Genomic DNA, 16894 nt, shown 5'->3' with positions numbered 1-16894 from the left:
TGCTCACTCACATACATTACAATATAAGTTAGTCTATAATATACTCTAATCTATTCTATGTCATTGTATCTTTCTTTATACATCCTTCTTTTTGTTCTACATGACATGACCACGATATCTCATCCCTAGATTTAAGGCGGATAAAGTGATCACTATAATTGATATTTAATTCTCTACGTTGTCATAACCTTTTGCAAGAATTCCATTGTAATTTTTTCTTTTTATGTACGCTAATGATAGAGGTGGATAAACAGAATAATATTCCGCTAAGTGAATATTAATATCCCTCCATTGTTTTCAATTTTCGTAAGCGTATCGGTAAAAAATTAGAAGTGAAAACTGATGTTTAATTATAGATACGCCGTTTCTCTATGTTACTGTCAATTAAAATAAACTATGTTCCTTGTTGCCTAGTTCTATCGCCCTCGATCTCCTCAAAAAAAGTTTAACTTTATCCCCTCATTTCATTATAAATCTGATCATATTAAACCGTAACTAGTAAATCCCTTAATTGAACAATGTCATTAAAACAATAAAAATATTACTACAACCTTATTACGATACGAACGATAGTTAATTATGATCATCTAAATAGTGAATAGGAAACAATAAACCATTCCCAATTTTTGGACCGCCCTGAACTAAAAAAAAGCAAAAAATAAAACAAGGGAGTAAATTTGTTTGTGTAGAGGAGGAACCATGACGATAAACGAAAACGAAAACAAAAGAATGAAAGAAAACCCCACTATTCGAAATGAAATTTGGTTGATCTAGATGGTAAGATATAAATTCTAGTGTATTGGTAGGTAGGTAGGTAAGTGCTAGATGTCGAACCTATACGTTTTTAGTAAATTAATTTTTAGTCTAAATTAATTTTAATTATAATACGAACATTTATTATTAAAAAATAATGATTAAAAAACACAAGGTTTTTTTTATTCAGTTACTAGCTATTGATTAGGCTTTCTGGATAGGATAATTTTAATAATGATCGTTTATTCCTGACAAAATACCCCAATTAAGATATATGAAGTATTTTTATTTTTCATAAAATTGTAACCACATCATACGAAAGTATGTAGGTTTTTAGTAATAAGAAACTTCGTTTCGAAATAGAAATAAAAATAAAAAAAAATAATAATAAAAAAAATAATAATAATAATAATAAACTACTACTAATAAATTGCTCTTTGTTCTGCTTCGAATATCACTTACGAACTTTTACAAAAACTTCTGAATCATGTAAACTGCTATAGAGAATTCATTGTTGTAGTTTGTTATTTTATTTATGTAGTGCATTAAATTATACATTTTGATGGAAGTTATTGTTTAGGCTATAATTGAGGAAAGTTCCGTGCCCCATTGTATACCCGATGTCAAAAATCTTCATTCATGATATATTGATCTGACACGTATATAAACTACTTCTCTTCCCTGTCATTTCAATTCAATCCCATTCAATTTGATCTACTAATTACATATCTTTCTTGCATCTTTTTCCCACCTCCTGCTCCCTACGCTAAAAAATATATTTTTCAAGTCAGAAAAAAAAACACATACATAGAACGTATCTTCCAAATCTTGTGGACAGACACATATACTTACATATCCTATCATACATATCTCATTCCTTTCTTAATTTGTGATATTAATAAGATTTTAGCTTCTCGCTAGATTTAGCCTGCCCTCGTTCAAATTTTACTCATTAATTATAGAAGGTGAGCAAGAAAGAGATTCCCTGGATAACTATCTTTTTTTTTTCTTATTCTATTTGAGGCTTCCAATTCCGCGTCTTTTGTCATATAAGTTCAAAAGCTAATAATAAGAATTATTAAAAGAAAGAAAGCTTTTAATTCAAAAATCAAACTATCGTGTAACATAATTTTAGCTGTACCTTGTCGTCCTCGAGTTGTCAACTTTAAATTTTTGCTGGCACAATTGTACTCACAAAATCTTATTTTTGTGACATTCATAGTTTAGCACACATTAAAAAAAAAAGGTTTGATTTAAAATTTAACATATTATTTTTACTTGGATTCTGGCTTTACATAAATAAATACTGGAAAATAAGATAAACATATCACATACGTACATACCCGGCAGACGTTAACATTTGCTCATCATAAATTTTATCAAATCAAATTAGGTGTTCGTTCGTTCGGTAAACGTTTGATATATCCTCAATTTCAATTCAAATCACTAGACTTTTCATTTCCATATATTTTAATTTTGGTTTGTGTTTGATTTGCTTTGATTCTGATTCCGTTGTCCTAACTTCACTTCACTTCGCTTCACTTCATTTAGTTAAGTCTTTTTCATCGCTAACTTTTAGTACTTTGAAGTATTTCTACATTTCCGCCAAGAGAAACGGTCGAGGTTCTTAATATTATTAAGCACTTTATAATAATAACACTCCCTGTTTTTATTTTCTGGTGCTTTTTTGGCTTCCCCTTTTTGCAAGAGAGACAAGAAGGAATTTTACAAAATTTCTTTTTTTGTTCAATTCAAAAAAATAATTTAAATTTTAATTTATTTTTAATTTTTTAATTATTTTTTTTATTTTATTTTTTTTTTAATTTATTTTTTTTTTTTTGGTTTAAAAAAATAAATTGTTTTTTTTTGTGAGTGGTGGTGCCTTTTTTTTGATTATTTTTTTTTTTGGTAAAACAGGAACCAGAAATTTTTTAATCCAAAATATAAAAAAATAAATATTTCTGTCGTTTTCATTTTCTACCAAAACTTTTGTTTTTTTTCTGGTGTTATTCTTCATTTATACAACATTTGTTTTTAGTTGTTGTTAAGTCAGTCTAATTTCCAGTTTTAAGAAGAAATAATCTCATAAGAAATCATCTAGTGATAGATTGCAGTCCCCTTACGTCAAAATCGAACTAGTCTAAATCGAATCGCTCCCACCAATAGCCCAAAAAAAAGGTTTTGAGGAGATTCTGTCATTCAGGAAAATTTGAAACTGTCAACAAATATTTAACAATATTATAAGAGAAACAACCATATTCCCCACCAATTAATCCAATCATTCACTCATTCATTCATACTTTTACTGTCGTCTATTCATTACCATATATCAAAAATAAAAAAATCCAGTTCAAATGTTTACTATGATTGATCGAACTTCAGATATTTTACAAAATTCGGCATCTAAATTACAAGATTCCCCTCCTCAACAACAATCACTGCCACTTCCAGGTGCACCATTATCATCCAATACCAATCATATTCAGTATCAACGTCTGATTCATCATCAACATCAAGATGAAGAACAACATCAACATCAACAGCAGCAACAAGCCTCAATGAAACCAAAATCAAAACGATCTTCAAAGGGAAGAGTATTCCAATGTACAGGTTACCCTGGATGTAATATGTCCTTTACAAGATCAGAACATTTAGCCAGACATAAAAGAAAACATACTGGTGAAAGACCATTTACTTGTCCTTATTGTTCAAAGAATTTCTCCAGATTGGATAATTTAAGACAACATAAACAAACTGTTCATGCTTATGAATCTTACGTTAAAAAAGATGATGATTTAAATGATAATAATAATAATGGTAATGGTATATCTAACCCAATTACCCCAAATAATCCATTATTTAATCAACCTGGTGGTTCATCTTCACCTCAGCACTTACATCCACATCATCATCTTGCTCATCATCATTTACTCCATTCTCATCATCCTCATCATGTTTCTAATATATCGTCTGCATCTAATTCAACTGGAGCTTCTACTTCATCTTCATCATCATCTCCTTCATCGTTAATATCACCTCCAAATCTGCAATCCCCTCATTATCAATTACAAGGATCCATCCAATCTTATGACATAAATGGTAGTTCAAGTCATAATAGTAGTACTACATCTGGAAATAATAGTTTATTAAAATTACCTACTCATGAATTCAAACCAAAAAGAAGACCAAGACCATTATCTTTACTGCATTCATTTGTCACTAATTCATCAAGTATGAAAGGAATATCATCACCTATTATATTAAGTGGAGATTTAAAATCTGCTCCACCAATCAGTGGGTTAAATCCAAATTCATCAATGTTAAGTGCATCATTATCATCAGCTTCTCCATCTTATTCATATCCAGTACCTCCATTATCGGCTGGAGCTCATATACCAAAATCATCATTAATTTCATTAACTCCAAATTTAGTAAGTCCATTATCACCATTATTCCATCAATCATTTAGTCAAACCACCATAAAGAATAATAGTAGTAGTTCACCTTCTATTCCTCATCATTTACATCCACATCATCCTCATCATCATCATGTATATCATCAAGTTCCACCTCCTCAACCTCAAAATGGTAATGGACCTCATAAAATGTTACCACCAATTGTTCAAATCAGACAACTACTGCAACTGCAACAACAAAATGAATCTACTAAAGTATGGTTAAAGGGAGTTTTAAATGATGAAAATAATGCTAGTAATATAACAACTACAACCTTACCCATAATAAAGAATGAAGGAATTAATTCATCGTCATCTTCATCATCATCAATTTCATCCGCATCATCAGCCTCATCTATACTACATGGAGGAGAAAATGGACATAGTAATGGTGATACTATTATGAATGATTCTACAAATGGTGAAGAAAATGAAGAAGGTAAGACTTCCAAGAAGCCAACTATTAATAGCTTATTATCACCAAATTAATGATAGAGTAAAAGGGTCTGCTCTGCCAAGTAAAGTCCAACTTAAGGAAGAAAAATCAGGGGATTGATAGTGTTGATGGAAAGCTTATTAATATTTGACTTTGTTAAGACCCACCACCTCCTGGTGCTTAATAATTTAGACTACAGCTGAATTTTCGATTGTTTTCTTATTTTTTATGAATTGGAGGTTATTTTGGAGGAGGAAGAAGAAGGAAAAAAAAATAAAAATAAAATTAAAAATAAAGAAATAAAAAAAAGAGAGAGAAAGCACAAGAAAAAAAAAATAAAAATAAAATTTTTTTGTCGTTTGTCGTTAAACAAAAATTAAAAAAAAAAAATAAATAAATTATCATCAAAAATTTATTATTATTACTACTATTACTATTACAAGTTAAAATACTACTTAGTTTGAGTAGGTTCTAGTTTCAAAAAAAGGATTATACAACTAAATAAGTTAATCAAATTGTCATTTTTTATTATTATTTTCATTCTAACTGTCATCATCATTTCATTCAATGATTCATTCATTCATTCATTCATTATTTTCATTCATTCTAGGTTCAATGGATTGAAAGCATTCCATTCTGTTCTGTATAAACTTATCAATTACGTTTAATTATAGGGTATTCTATTTTACTGGTGTTTAAATTCTGTATATATATATATATATATATTTATATCTTATAAGGGGTATTTTTTTTCTTTTCTTGATATAATTTATTTTTATTTTTATTTTTTATATTTTAGCTTTTTAATTCTTTTTTTTTTGTTTTGTTAGAGAGTAATTGAATTTTTATATATTTATTATTATTATTATTATTTTTTATTGGGCAAGATTTTCGTACAGGTCTACGTTTCGTTTGTCTTTCTAATAAATACACCATTTCTTTTATATATCATTGTATTATATATTTTACTATATATTCTGAGTAATTCTTTTGTGTAATGGTGAGAGATAAGTTTGCTATGTTAGATTTGTAGGCATATTTCTCTTTATAAATAAGGCTTAAAATGAGCTTTGGATGAATGATTTAGTATGGAAGCATCTCAAATGTAAAAATAAATTATTTTTATCACCAGTGCATGACGCTGTATACAGTACCAGCATTAAAAAAATGGTCTATTTTTGGAACGTTTTTAAGAACGATAATACGTAAGTGTGTCAGTAATGATGAAAAGGGGGAAGAATAAAAAAAAAAAATAGCTTACGAATAAGCAGAAGAAAAGGGGGACAAGGAAGTGAAAAAGTGAGAGAAAAGGCCCACTAAATCGAGGAGACGACGAGAGGCGAAAAGGGGGAATACGACGGGGAGAAGGCCATTGAATAAATTAGGTTACATTGATATATAAACCCTAATGATGCGATATTCGTTAGATAGGTAATCTTAAAAGGAACCCCTTTTAGATATCACTAACCATGGTGATCTCATGAACATCCACAATAGAAATGATCGAATTAGAATATAAAGAATGTTAAAAAAGAAATGAAATGAAAAAAAAAAACCTAATATAGAACAAATCTAGTCGAACGACCGTCAAAATTTTGGTTCTTTTAATTTTTTCTTTCAGGTTACTTTCATTTTTTTTTTTTACTGAGGTTTTTTTTTTTTTTTTTTTTTTTACTGTAAATCTTTTTTTTTTTGGTTAACGTCAAAAATAAAAAATGAATTTGAAGTTGTTGTAACTGTGCGTTAAAATTGTGTTTTATTTATCTAATCAAAGGTGCATAATTAGACCCAAAAATTATTTGGATAGTTCTACCCAGAAAACTTTCCATAAATCATCAATGTAAATGTAACCCACTCAAACTCTACTTGAAATCGATATATCCATGGAATAAAAAGATTTACAGTTACGTACCCAGTGGAGGATCTCTGTTCTCCCTCACCTTCTTTAAAAATGGTTCTTCTTCCTCCACTTTAAACCTCACAAAAATAAAAATAAAAATAAAATTGAAAAGTCCAAAATCGTGTAAATAAAATTTAAATGATGACGTTATTATACATATGAGCCAAGTTTTTATAAAATATTTCAATTCAATACTTACTTCATTCTCTTTAAAAGTACGGCGCTTAATAGAGGAGGTTCAATACAGTTAAGCCTAGCGTTGAAAGCCTATACATAATAGGAAATAACAGAAATCTTTCACTATATAGCAAGTGTAACCTTCTAGTAATAGAGTGGCTTTTTTTTGTCAATGTAATCAAACCCAAATAAAAAAAAAAAAATGGAAGATTTAATCGCTAATAGATACACTATTTGATAAATCTGTTCCTTATAAGTTTAAACGTTTATTGCCCCCAACGTTTGAAGAGCGGTTATTTCTCTGTTTCTGTTATCAATAACTTAAATTATGAAGATATGGGATATTGGTATCGGGTTTATAGTTCATGATAAATTTAAACTTTAACTATAGGTATCAACTTGCAGATTTTGGAGGTGGACCTATGAATATTTGAAAGCATGGCTTGAATCATTCGATCCTATAATCTAGACGGCACCATTCCCTATCGATCCATCCACCCACACAACACAACACAACAACACGAATTTCGTATTTACTACAGCTTTCAAATAGACCACACCCCTAAATATGTATAATACATATATTTAAACTAATATGTATGTACAAAATTCAAATTCATTTCTGTGTAATGGAATGTATCCGCGAACATCCCGCATCCTCCTTGTTTCAAATTATCATAGCACCCTGGGGAAGATCCTATCCTATTGAAAGGGCTAGATCATTAATTCATCCTTTAAATTTTGAAGTATCTCTAATTGATATATTATATAATGAGATTTATTATCTTGTTGAATTAAAAGATTAATTAAATTGTTTAATAAATTATTAATAGTAACAAATTTAATTATAATAGCATTATATCGTTTATATATCACATCAATTTTGGAAAATTTCTTATTGATCATAGCTTGAATTGAAGTATCATTATCATTATCGTTGTCGTTATTATCATTAGCATTATCATTATGTTTATCATTACTATGTTTGATGGACAATTTATCCAGTCGTAAATTAGGTAAAATCATTTCAATTATAAAAGTTTCATAATCATTGATTATCTTAAATAAATTTTGATTCTGATCCTTTTTAAATTGAACTAATTTTGAAAGATATTGATTATCATTAATTAATTGTTCAATTCTTCTCTTACTCTTATCTATATTTATATTTGAACTATCATCATAATTAGTTGGTAGATCATATTTCTTAATCAATAAGTATCGCAATGAATCAACATCGTCATATTGTGATTTATTAATCTGTTCTCTTCTTAATTTATCTGCTTCTTCATCATCATCTTCTTCTTCTACTTCCTCTGGTGACAGTCTTCTCTCTTCCTTTTCCATTCGTATACCATCTTTAATTTCATCATCATTCATCACGTCTCCAATCTCCTTTACACCTTCATCATATTCATCTAAATGAGGGAGTTTCAATTGATGATCAATCAAATGATTCAATCGACTTAATAATGTTTCATTCTGTTTAATTTGATTATTCAATTGTTGACTTAAATCAATCAATGGTTTGATATTCTCGGTCTTTAATAAGAAGTAATTCGTTTGTAATAACATATTGGAACTACCGCCTCCATTGTTGATGGAAGTAGATCCATTCATCGATATATCTCCCATCTTATAATTGATCCTATCTGACTATCTATCTATCTACTTATGTTGTAAAAGTTTGTTGGCTTGTTGGTCTGTTTTGTTTTGTCTCGTCCGTTTTTTTCTGACGTTTATTTTTGACACAAAATAATTCACGACAAATTGATTTTTTGACAAAACTCTTTTTTCGAAATTTGATTTATATTTAATATAAAAAAAAGTAATAACCATAAAATAAACTGTATAAATAAATACATATATATAAAGTAGAAACGAATATAAGGAAGTAAAGAAAATAATATGCTAAATGAATCGAATCATAAATCTGAATTTGAATATATATATGAAAATGATGTTTGGGGTATAGTTGATATCTATTGTATTACTATGGCTGGGGACTATACACTATTATAAACTAGCATTCTATCTTGATGATTGTTGTTCTTGTTGACGTTGTAATTGAGCAGATTTCCGTTCTTGTTTACCCTTTTTCATAACTTGTTTTAACCCAACACTATCTAATGGATCTAATAATTCAAATGAACATAATAATTCTTCACTAACACTCATAACTGCTCCCCAATTATCAAATTCACCACAATAATTTGGAGCTGAAAATACCGTTACCAATGTACGATCATTAAAGAATTCATAACCATCTTCAACCACCATATGAGCTCGACAAACTAAATCAAATCCAAATTTAGATAGAAATTTATTAATAGCAACTTTTGAAAATACATATGAAACCCCTCTTTCATTATCTTCCCATTCATTAAACGTATCCGCCGGATCTGACCATAATAAATCATTTAATAATCCATAATCAGGTACATCAGTTGGTCTAGCTATATTTCTAATTTCATCCATGGAATGTAATACAGGAGATAAACCACCATGAACACAAAATATCTTTCCCGCTACAATAGCAGCTATAGGTAAAGTATTAAATGTATCAATGAATAATTTCCAAGTTTTAATATTACATCTTCTTTTACATTCATCATAAAATCCATAAACTCTAGTAACATTGGCACATTCATGATTTCCTCTTAAAAGGAAGAAATTTTCCGGATATTTGATTTTATAACATAATAATAATAAGATAGTTTCTAATGATTGTTTACCTCTATCAACATAATCCCCCAAGAATAAATAATTGGTCAGCGGTGGGAATCCACATTTAGTGAAAATACGAATCAAATCTCCATATTGACCATGAACATCACCCACTACTTTCACAGGAGGGGATAATTCTAATAATGAAGGTTGACTTAAGAATATTTCTCTAGCAGTTGAACAAATTAATTGAATCTCATCGTTTTTAAGACATACATTTTTAGTTCTTTTCCCACTATATCCCGCATCTAATAATCGTTGAATTAAATCTTCAATATCAATGGTATTAGTGGTATTCATGGAGAATGATGTGCTTGTGGTGGTTTTGGATAATTTATAACTATTATTGCTGGTACTTATATTTGAATTTGTTCTTGATACGATGGTTGCTCCACCACCATTATTATTATTATTGTTGTTATTGCTGTTTGAATTGCTATGTATGGAAGCTGCGCTATTACTTACTTCTCGGGAAAGTTTTTCATTATCATTACTGTTATTATTATTATTGTTATTATTATTATTATTGTCATTGAGGGAAAGTGATTCGATATTACCATCTAAATCATCAGCATCACTATTGATACTATTGCTTAGACTATGTATACTTTTTGTATCATCTATACCTAAAATACTATTACGAGCAGAAGTATTTTGCGGTGATAATGCTATGGAATGATTGGTTGAAGTTCTTGATAAAGCGTTATTATGAATGGAGATGGGAGTATCGATACTATCATTGGTATTTCTTCTTAATAATATAGGTTCTTTTGGTTCTACTTGTATCATGGATGGAGGCAATGTAATATTTGATGATGATAAGTTTGTATGTTGATTATTAAGTATAGTAGGATTATTATTGTCATTGTCATTATTGGTTATAGTACTATTATTGGTAATACCAGACGGTATATCTTTTAAATCAGCCAGTGAATTTTTTCGGGATAATATTTTAGGAGATTTAGGACCTAATTTGGGTGAATCTGTAATATTATTAGCGGTAGAGTCTTCTCTTTGTAAGGATATTCTTGAACGTACTGATCTTGATGATTTTGTGGAACCCGAAGTGTCCGTCCTTGTTAAGGGAGTACCTGGTCTTGAACTATTATTACCCATGATTTATGTGAATTTTAAAAGTGATGATGATGATAATCAATGTAAGCAATTTTTATAATACTAAGTGTGATAAGATGATTGTACTTGTATATAATCAAATAAATGTATCTAATGTAATCTAATCAAATGGTGATGACGGCTTCTGTCTGTAAGTAATGAAGACAATAAGATATGATATGTAATGCAATGATGAATGGATGGGATGGATTGGGAATGAAAGGCAAATGAATCAATGAATGAATCAATCAATCAATCTATGAAACGATAGGAATGGATGGGATTGGAATAGGTCTAATCAAATGCTAAGCCAGATATGATGATCTATATATGTGTTCTGGTATAGATTGATAGAATACAATGGATTTGTAATTGTAATTGTCACCTCTTCTGCTTGTGCGGGTGAGTGAGTGAGTGAGTGAGTGAGTGATAGGCTATTTGATTTATCTCACAACTTATATACAACAAATGACAATAGATAGAAAGGATATACAAGTTAAGGTGAGACTTAATCCTTCAAACTCTAATTAATGATTAATAATAAATAATTATTTGATTATAATTGACGAACGATATAAAATCTTGTGCTGGCACCTTGGGGTTTAAGTTTTTCTTTTTCAGTTCAAATTTTGTTGAAACTATGATGATAAAATGTCGCACTGGTGGTGATGTCGTCGTTACTATATAATAATTCTAGCCTCCCTTTCTTTTTCTTTCTTTCCCCATAGGAAAGGCGGGAACACCTATTTCTAAATATACGAATCAATCAAATACCAGCACGACATTTTACTCTAATGATGAATAGCAGCCATAACACTAACTTCATCATACATGAACAAGAATAATTATAGAACCCCTATTCAACTTTAAAGTCTAGAATTTAATTGATCTCTCAAATCTGGTTAAACCTAAACTTGGAAATTTAGTTCGATACCATAACTTTATTAAGTTAGTTAAGTTAGTTAGTTGGTTAGTTGGTTATTAACTATCTACATTTACGATTTATTCTAGTACATTATAAGTATTGTACTGACCAATTGATCAATAACTTCAGCCTCCTAAGTCCACTCGCACATATATACAAATGATAAACAAACTAAGATAAACACACTGTATTATAAAAAATTTTTACATTTTGTAACTTATTCTTATCTATTTCTCTAAAAAAGGACCAAGTCTTATGATGGATGAAATTCTGTATGTATTGCGGCATGGGTGTTTATTGAAAGGAGATTGGAAATCATCAAAAGGTAAATCAATCAATCAAACTATAAAGTAGACCATATGCATATACTATTAACTGTAATGGTTAGGTCTAACTAATGGAGTTTGCATTAACGTTGAAAAGGTTATGAACGATTAATAATCATATTACATAATTATCTGTTGTAAGCCATCACTAAAGGGTTATCTTTTAATTTTTCCTTATTAGGATAAATTTACAAATTTTATTCTTTATTACTCCTACTAATTTCTCCTATTTCAATTTCAATTTCAATTTCATACCAATATACACAAAGAAGAAATGATATATAGTTGAAATCTTACTATATTTAATTATTCGTGTTGAGTTCGGAAATATACCCCGAAAACAATGAAGATCCTGTATAAAGCAGTTATTAGATCTATCCAATAACTTCTAAGTTATCAATGATAATGATATCTAGTTAGAATTCAAGTTAAGTTGTTACATTTAAACCCTTTTAGGTTTGATTCTACGGTCCTTCTTTAGTTAGTAAATATCATCATACCCATAAACACTTCGATTAGCTTAACAAAGAACTTATATCACAACTTACAATAGATTTGCCATTCGGTCGTATACAAAGTTACCGACGTAAGATGAGCCCCACCGTAAATGACCTAACAAACAAACAAGAACAAGAAGAATGGATGAAATGGAATTGATTACTATAAACAGATTTGATTGTTGTCGATATTATGCAGGATAGATGGCGGTTACAAATAATTTTATTATTTACCGCTCTCGAAACCATCCTACCTTCCCAATTAGGCAAGGTGTGAGCGCATCTTCATTAACTGATAACTGATCTAACATATAAAGATCAATTCCCACTTTAAATTCTATAAATAATTATCTATAACTGTTTCTTTCTTCCTTTCTTCCTTTCTTTTGATTCCTTTTCTCCCTCTCTAACTTATTAATCCAACTAGTTAATACTGTTAATATAAATTCATTACAGATGAATAATAATGTTTGCCCTCATTTCAGAAGATTACCATGAATCAAACCAAAAGGGTAAACCACGACTGCCTAAGTCTCAGGGGGTTACTTTAAACTCAAATCGTACTATATCATCTCCATCCTTATTATCATCTACTACCAGAGCTTCTAGTTTAAGTTCTAGTTCATCATCATCATCATCATCCACCCCACGATCATTCACTCCACCAACAACATCAACATCAACACATTTGAGTTTAAATTTATCTGATAACTTTGTTATCGCCAATGATAATGACAATCTTACTAATAGTGGTATTAAGGTCACTAGTGGTTCGGGTATTTTACAAAATACTAAACCATTAAGCCTTACTAGTTCTATTGATAATTTTGACATTGTTAATGGTAACCTCCTGAGACTGACAGCTTCAACCATAACCCCTTTGATTCAATCTTCTACTACTCCTCCAAATAATAATAATAATAAAAATAATAATAAAAATAATAATAATATCTTAATTAATAACGATAAAATCTTAGAAAAGAATAATAATGAAGTCAATTCCCATATAATTATTCCTCCTCAAACTGAAATTAGAACCAATGTTACAACTGCTACTGTTACTACTTCTTCATCTGCTGCTTCTACTTATAGTGTTGAAAAGAGAAGAAATACTGAATCAAGTATTACTTCCAGATCAATTGAATCTTCCTTCTCCATTAGGAGTGATTTGAATATCTCTATTGAAAAAGCTTCCGTTAAAGATTATAGAAGAGTTGCTAAAACTTTGGTTATTGCTTTTGAAGATGATCCATTTATGAATTATATCTTAAATACCGCTAATATTACTAAAGAAAATACTAATAAAGCTAGTTATAAAAAGAAAAAATTAGATTTGATGCAAGCTTATTTTGAATATGATTCTTATGAATGTATTTCTTTAGGTGGTACTATCTTTATCATTAAAGATAATAATTTAGAACAATCTTTAGATGATTTAGGGGTTAAAAAGGATAAGTTTCCTTATCTTGGATGTGCCCTTTGGAATCAAATCTATGGATCTAATTTAGATTCATCATCATCAGGAAGTTCGGATGATGATTATGATGATGAAGATTATTTTGATCCTGGTTCTTTAACATTTAGAGATAATTTCCATCCATCATCATTAAAATTTAATTTTAGAACAATTATGGGTCATTGTAGATCCAAAATTTTAAAAGATAAATTACCATTCTTGTATAAGGTTCGTAAAGATGTTTTGATTAAACAATTGATTAAAAAACAATCAGTTAATCAAAATAATTCAATGGATATTTGGTATTTAAATGATATTTCAACTTTACCATCAATGAGAGGTAAAGGATTAGGTAAATTATTAATTGAATATGCTTTAAATAAATTTACTGAACAAAATTCAAATTCATTTGCTTATTTAGAAAGTTCAAATCCAAAAAATCGAAAATTTTATACAAAATTAGGCTTTAAAACAATGACAAGTTTTTCAATCAGACATAATAAGATTGTTGATTCTAATAAAATTAATCAAAATGATCCAACTAATGAAGGTATTAATATGGATTCTATGGTTTTCTTTCCAGAACCAAGAGAATAGTTGATTTTCAATTGTCATTTTTATCTTTTAATAATATCTATCCAAGTTTCAAATTATATGGTTTCTTTTCAAATTTTATCGTTTCGTGTTGATACTTACTCCCGTAAGTAACTACTATTTCCTTTTTTCAATTCTTCAACTTAAATTAATAAAAATCAAAAAAAAAGTACTTATCTTTTACTTTATCTTGCTGTTTGTTTGTTGGTTGCAAGTAATTTAATTGTTCACTTCATTGTTGCAATGATTAAATCAACTAATAAAACACCCCCTTTTTTATACTTCTTTCACCTTAAACCATAGTTTTTTTTGTATAATTTCTGTTATACTTATATAGCTTCCAGAAATATATTCATTTTCTATTAAATTAAAGTTGTAATAGTCTGTTCTGTAGTTAGTATAATTTATACTTGGAGGAAATCAACGAGATTGAAAAACGAGATTGAAAAAAAAAAGTATCATGAAAAATAAAATAAATTTTACAACTTCTTTTGATAGCAACCAAGTCATGTTAAGGAGTCTTATACGATCCAACCGTACACTCATACCGTCCAGTTCGTTGAGGTCTTTTCATTCGGTTCCTTCATTACTCAATAAACAAAAAGAGTTCAATTCCAACCCTGATTCAGCTAATTCACCAACTATAGATGAAAATGGATTATATTATGGAAAATTTACCAAACAAGAATATGAAGATGCAACTAAGGTAGTTAAACAACAAATTGAAAAATTGGAAGGTGATATTAAAGGTGATTTCAATGTTAGAGATAATTTAGGTAAAGTTCTTCAATTTCCTCAAAGAGATATCACTGGATCAACCAAAGTGGAGAATTTAACTGATTTATTCGTACAAACTATTCAAACAACAGGTCCAATCACTTTATCAGCTTACATACGTCAATGCTTAACTCATCCTGATTTTGGATATTATACTACTAGAAACCCTCTTGATTCAAGACTGGGTGATTTTATAACTTCACCCGAAATATCGTTTATGTTTGGAGAAATGATTGGTATTTGGTTATTTACTGTTTGGCAACAACAAAATTATCCTACATCGATTAAATTTATTGAATTTGGTCCTGGAAGAGGTACTTTGATGCATGATGTTTTAAAATCATTCAATTTATTTGCTACAAAAGTTAATAAACCAGTCAATATTGAAATTAATTTAATTGAAGCTTCTAAAATCTTAAGACAAGAACAATGGAAATTGTTATGTGAAGAAGAAGTAGAATTCAAAACTACTGAAGAAGGATTTAATACATCTACTTCAAAATGGGGTAATCAGATCAAATGGTTGGATACAGAAAAAGATATCATTAATGATGAAAATATTGCAAATTATATAATAGCTCATGAATTCTTTGATGCATTACCAGTTAAAAGTTTTCAAAAAACTGAACATGGTTGGAGAGAATTAATGGTTGAACATTCATCTTCGGTAAATAATACTCAACCTAAACTACCTTCAAATTCAAATGAAGAAGAAATTAATATTGAAAATAAAGAATTACTTGATACAGAATTTCATTTAACTTTATCCCAAAAGGAAACTCCATCCTCTATAATTCCATCATTAAGTTCAAGATATAAAGATTTACCCATTGATACCAGAATTGAAATATGTACAGAAGCAGAATTATACTTAATGAAAATGATTCAATTATTGAATAATACAAAAAACTTAGGTACAGCTTTGATTATAGATTATGGGGTAGTCAATACTATTCCAGAAGCTTCATTAAGAGGAATTTATAAACATAAGTTCGTATCTCCATTCATAAAACCAGGTGAAGTAGATTTATCCATCGATGTTGATTTTACAAACTTAACTAATTTAAGTTCAAAGTTTTGTTCGTCATTTGGTCCTATAGATCAAGGTGATTGGTTACATAATTTAGGTATTGGTCATAGAGTAGATCAATTAATTAAAAAGAATACTCATGATGAAGAAAAGCAAGATAAAATTTATAATAGTTATAGAAGGTTAACTGATAAAAATGATAAATCATTAGGAAGTTATAAATTCTTATCCTTATTACCATTAAATGCAAAACCACCAATTGGTTTTGAAACACCAGCACCACCAGCACCACCACTATAGTATCATCCTTGTAAATATATATATAAAAATAGATGTTTCATTATCAATTAAATTATGCTAAATGTAGTACCCTTATTCTATCCATCATATTTGCAACTATTTAAAAAAAATAATTAAACAAAAAAGAAAATTTCCGATACCGGGAGTCGAACCCGGGTCTGCTCGGTGAAAGCGAACCGTGCTAGCCGTTACACTATATCGGACTTTTTATATCAAAAAACTTCTTAGGTTTAACCGGTTTTCTTTCTACCACGTGCAAAATTGCACGTGTAAACTTTTTTAAAAAATCTGTTATCTTGTCTATTCAATTTCCCTTATATTCATCTATATATCTATAAAAGGTTAATTATTTGATAGTCAGGTGAAGATAAATGATTGATTTTATCTTCCATTGACTAAAATAGGAAATCCTAATACAAATTTGTTAA

At 29.0% G+C, this 16894-nt stretch overlaps 5 protein-coding genes and 1 non-coding gene across 6 annotated transcripts; 3 read left to right on the top strand and 3 right to left on the bottom strand. All coding sequences in view use genetic code 12, as the record gives it.

Moving 5' to 3' along the window:
- Positions 1-2622: 2622 nt before the first annotated feature.
- Positions 2623-5041, top strand: BCR1 (transcription factor BCR1). The gene has a single exon (XM_064906854.1). The coding sequence runs from the start codon at positions 3108-3110 to the stop codon at positions 4695-4697; it is 1590 nt and encodes a 529-aa protein (XP_064763680.1). The 5' UTR covers positions 2623-3107; the 3' UTR covers positions 4698-5041.
- A 2394-nt stretch (positions 5042-7435) lies between these two features.
- Positions 7436-8356, bottom strand: DFJ63DRAFT_333942 (uncharacterized protein; the record flags this gene model as incomplete). The annotated part of the gene is made up of 1 exon (XM_064907942.1): positions 7436-8356. The coding sequence occupies one exon, from the start codon at positions 8354-8356 to the stop codon at positions 7436-7438; it is 921 nt and encodes a 306-aa protein (XP_064763679.1).
- A 396-nt stretch (positions 8357-8752) lies between these two features.
- Positions 8753-10564, bottom strand: PPZ1 (salt homeostasis regulator; the record flags this gene model as incomplete). Its single annotated transcript, XM_064905814.1, has 1 exon — positions 8753-10564. One exon carries the CDS (start codon positions 10562-10564, stop codon positions 8753-8755), a length of 1812 nt encoding a protein of 603 aa, XP_064763678.1.
- A 2211-nt stretch (positions 10565-12775) lies between these two features.
- Positions 12776-14362, top strand: DFJ63DRAFT_311675 (uncharacterized protein; the record flags this gene model as incomplete). The annotated part of the gene is made up of 1 exon (XM_064905813.1): positions 12776-14362. The coding sequence occupies one exon, from the start codon at positions 12776-12778 to the stop codon at positions 14360-14362; it is 1587 nt and encodes a 528-aa protein (XP_064763677.1).
- Positions 14363-14758: 396 nt separating this feature from the next.
- DFJ63DRAFT_317698 (uncharacterized protein) lies at positions 14759-16659 on the top strand. The gene has a single exon (XM_064906853.1). The coding sequence runs from the start codon at positions 14820-14822 to the stop codon at positions 16464-16466; it is 1647 nt and encodes a 548-aa protein (XP_064763676.1). The 5' UTR covers positions 14759-14819; the 3' UTR covers positions 16467-16659.
- Positions 16598-16669, bottom strand: DFJ63DRAFT_t41. The gene has a single exon. It is a non-coding gene; the product is annotated as a tRNA-Glu (tRNA).
- Between the last annotated feature and the right edge of the window lie 225 nt (positions 16670-16894).

This window comes from Scheffersomyces coipomensis (genome assembly GCF_036884675.1).
Source record: "Scheffersomyces coipomensis strain NRRL Y-17651 chromosome Unknown DFJ63scaffold_2, whole genome shotgun sequence".
In the NCBI taxonomy this organism is placed as follows: domain Eukaryota; kingdom Fungi; phylum Ascomycota; class Pichiomycetes; order Serinales; family Debaryomycetaceae; genus Scheffersomyces; species Scheffersomyces coipomensis.
The sequence above is the reverse complement of the archived record's forward strand: the minus strand, read 5'-3'. Positions and strand labels throughout refer to the sequence as shown.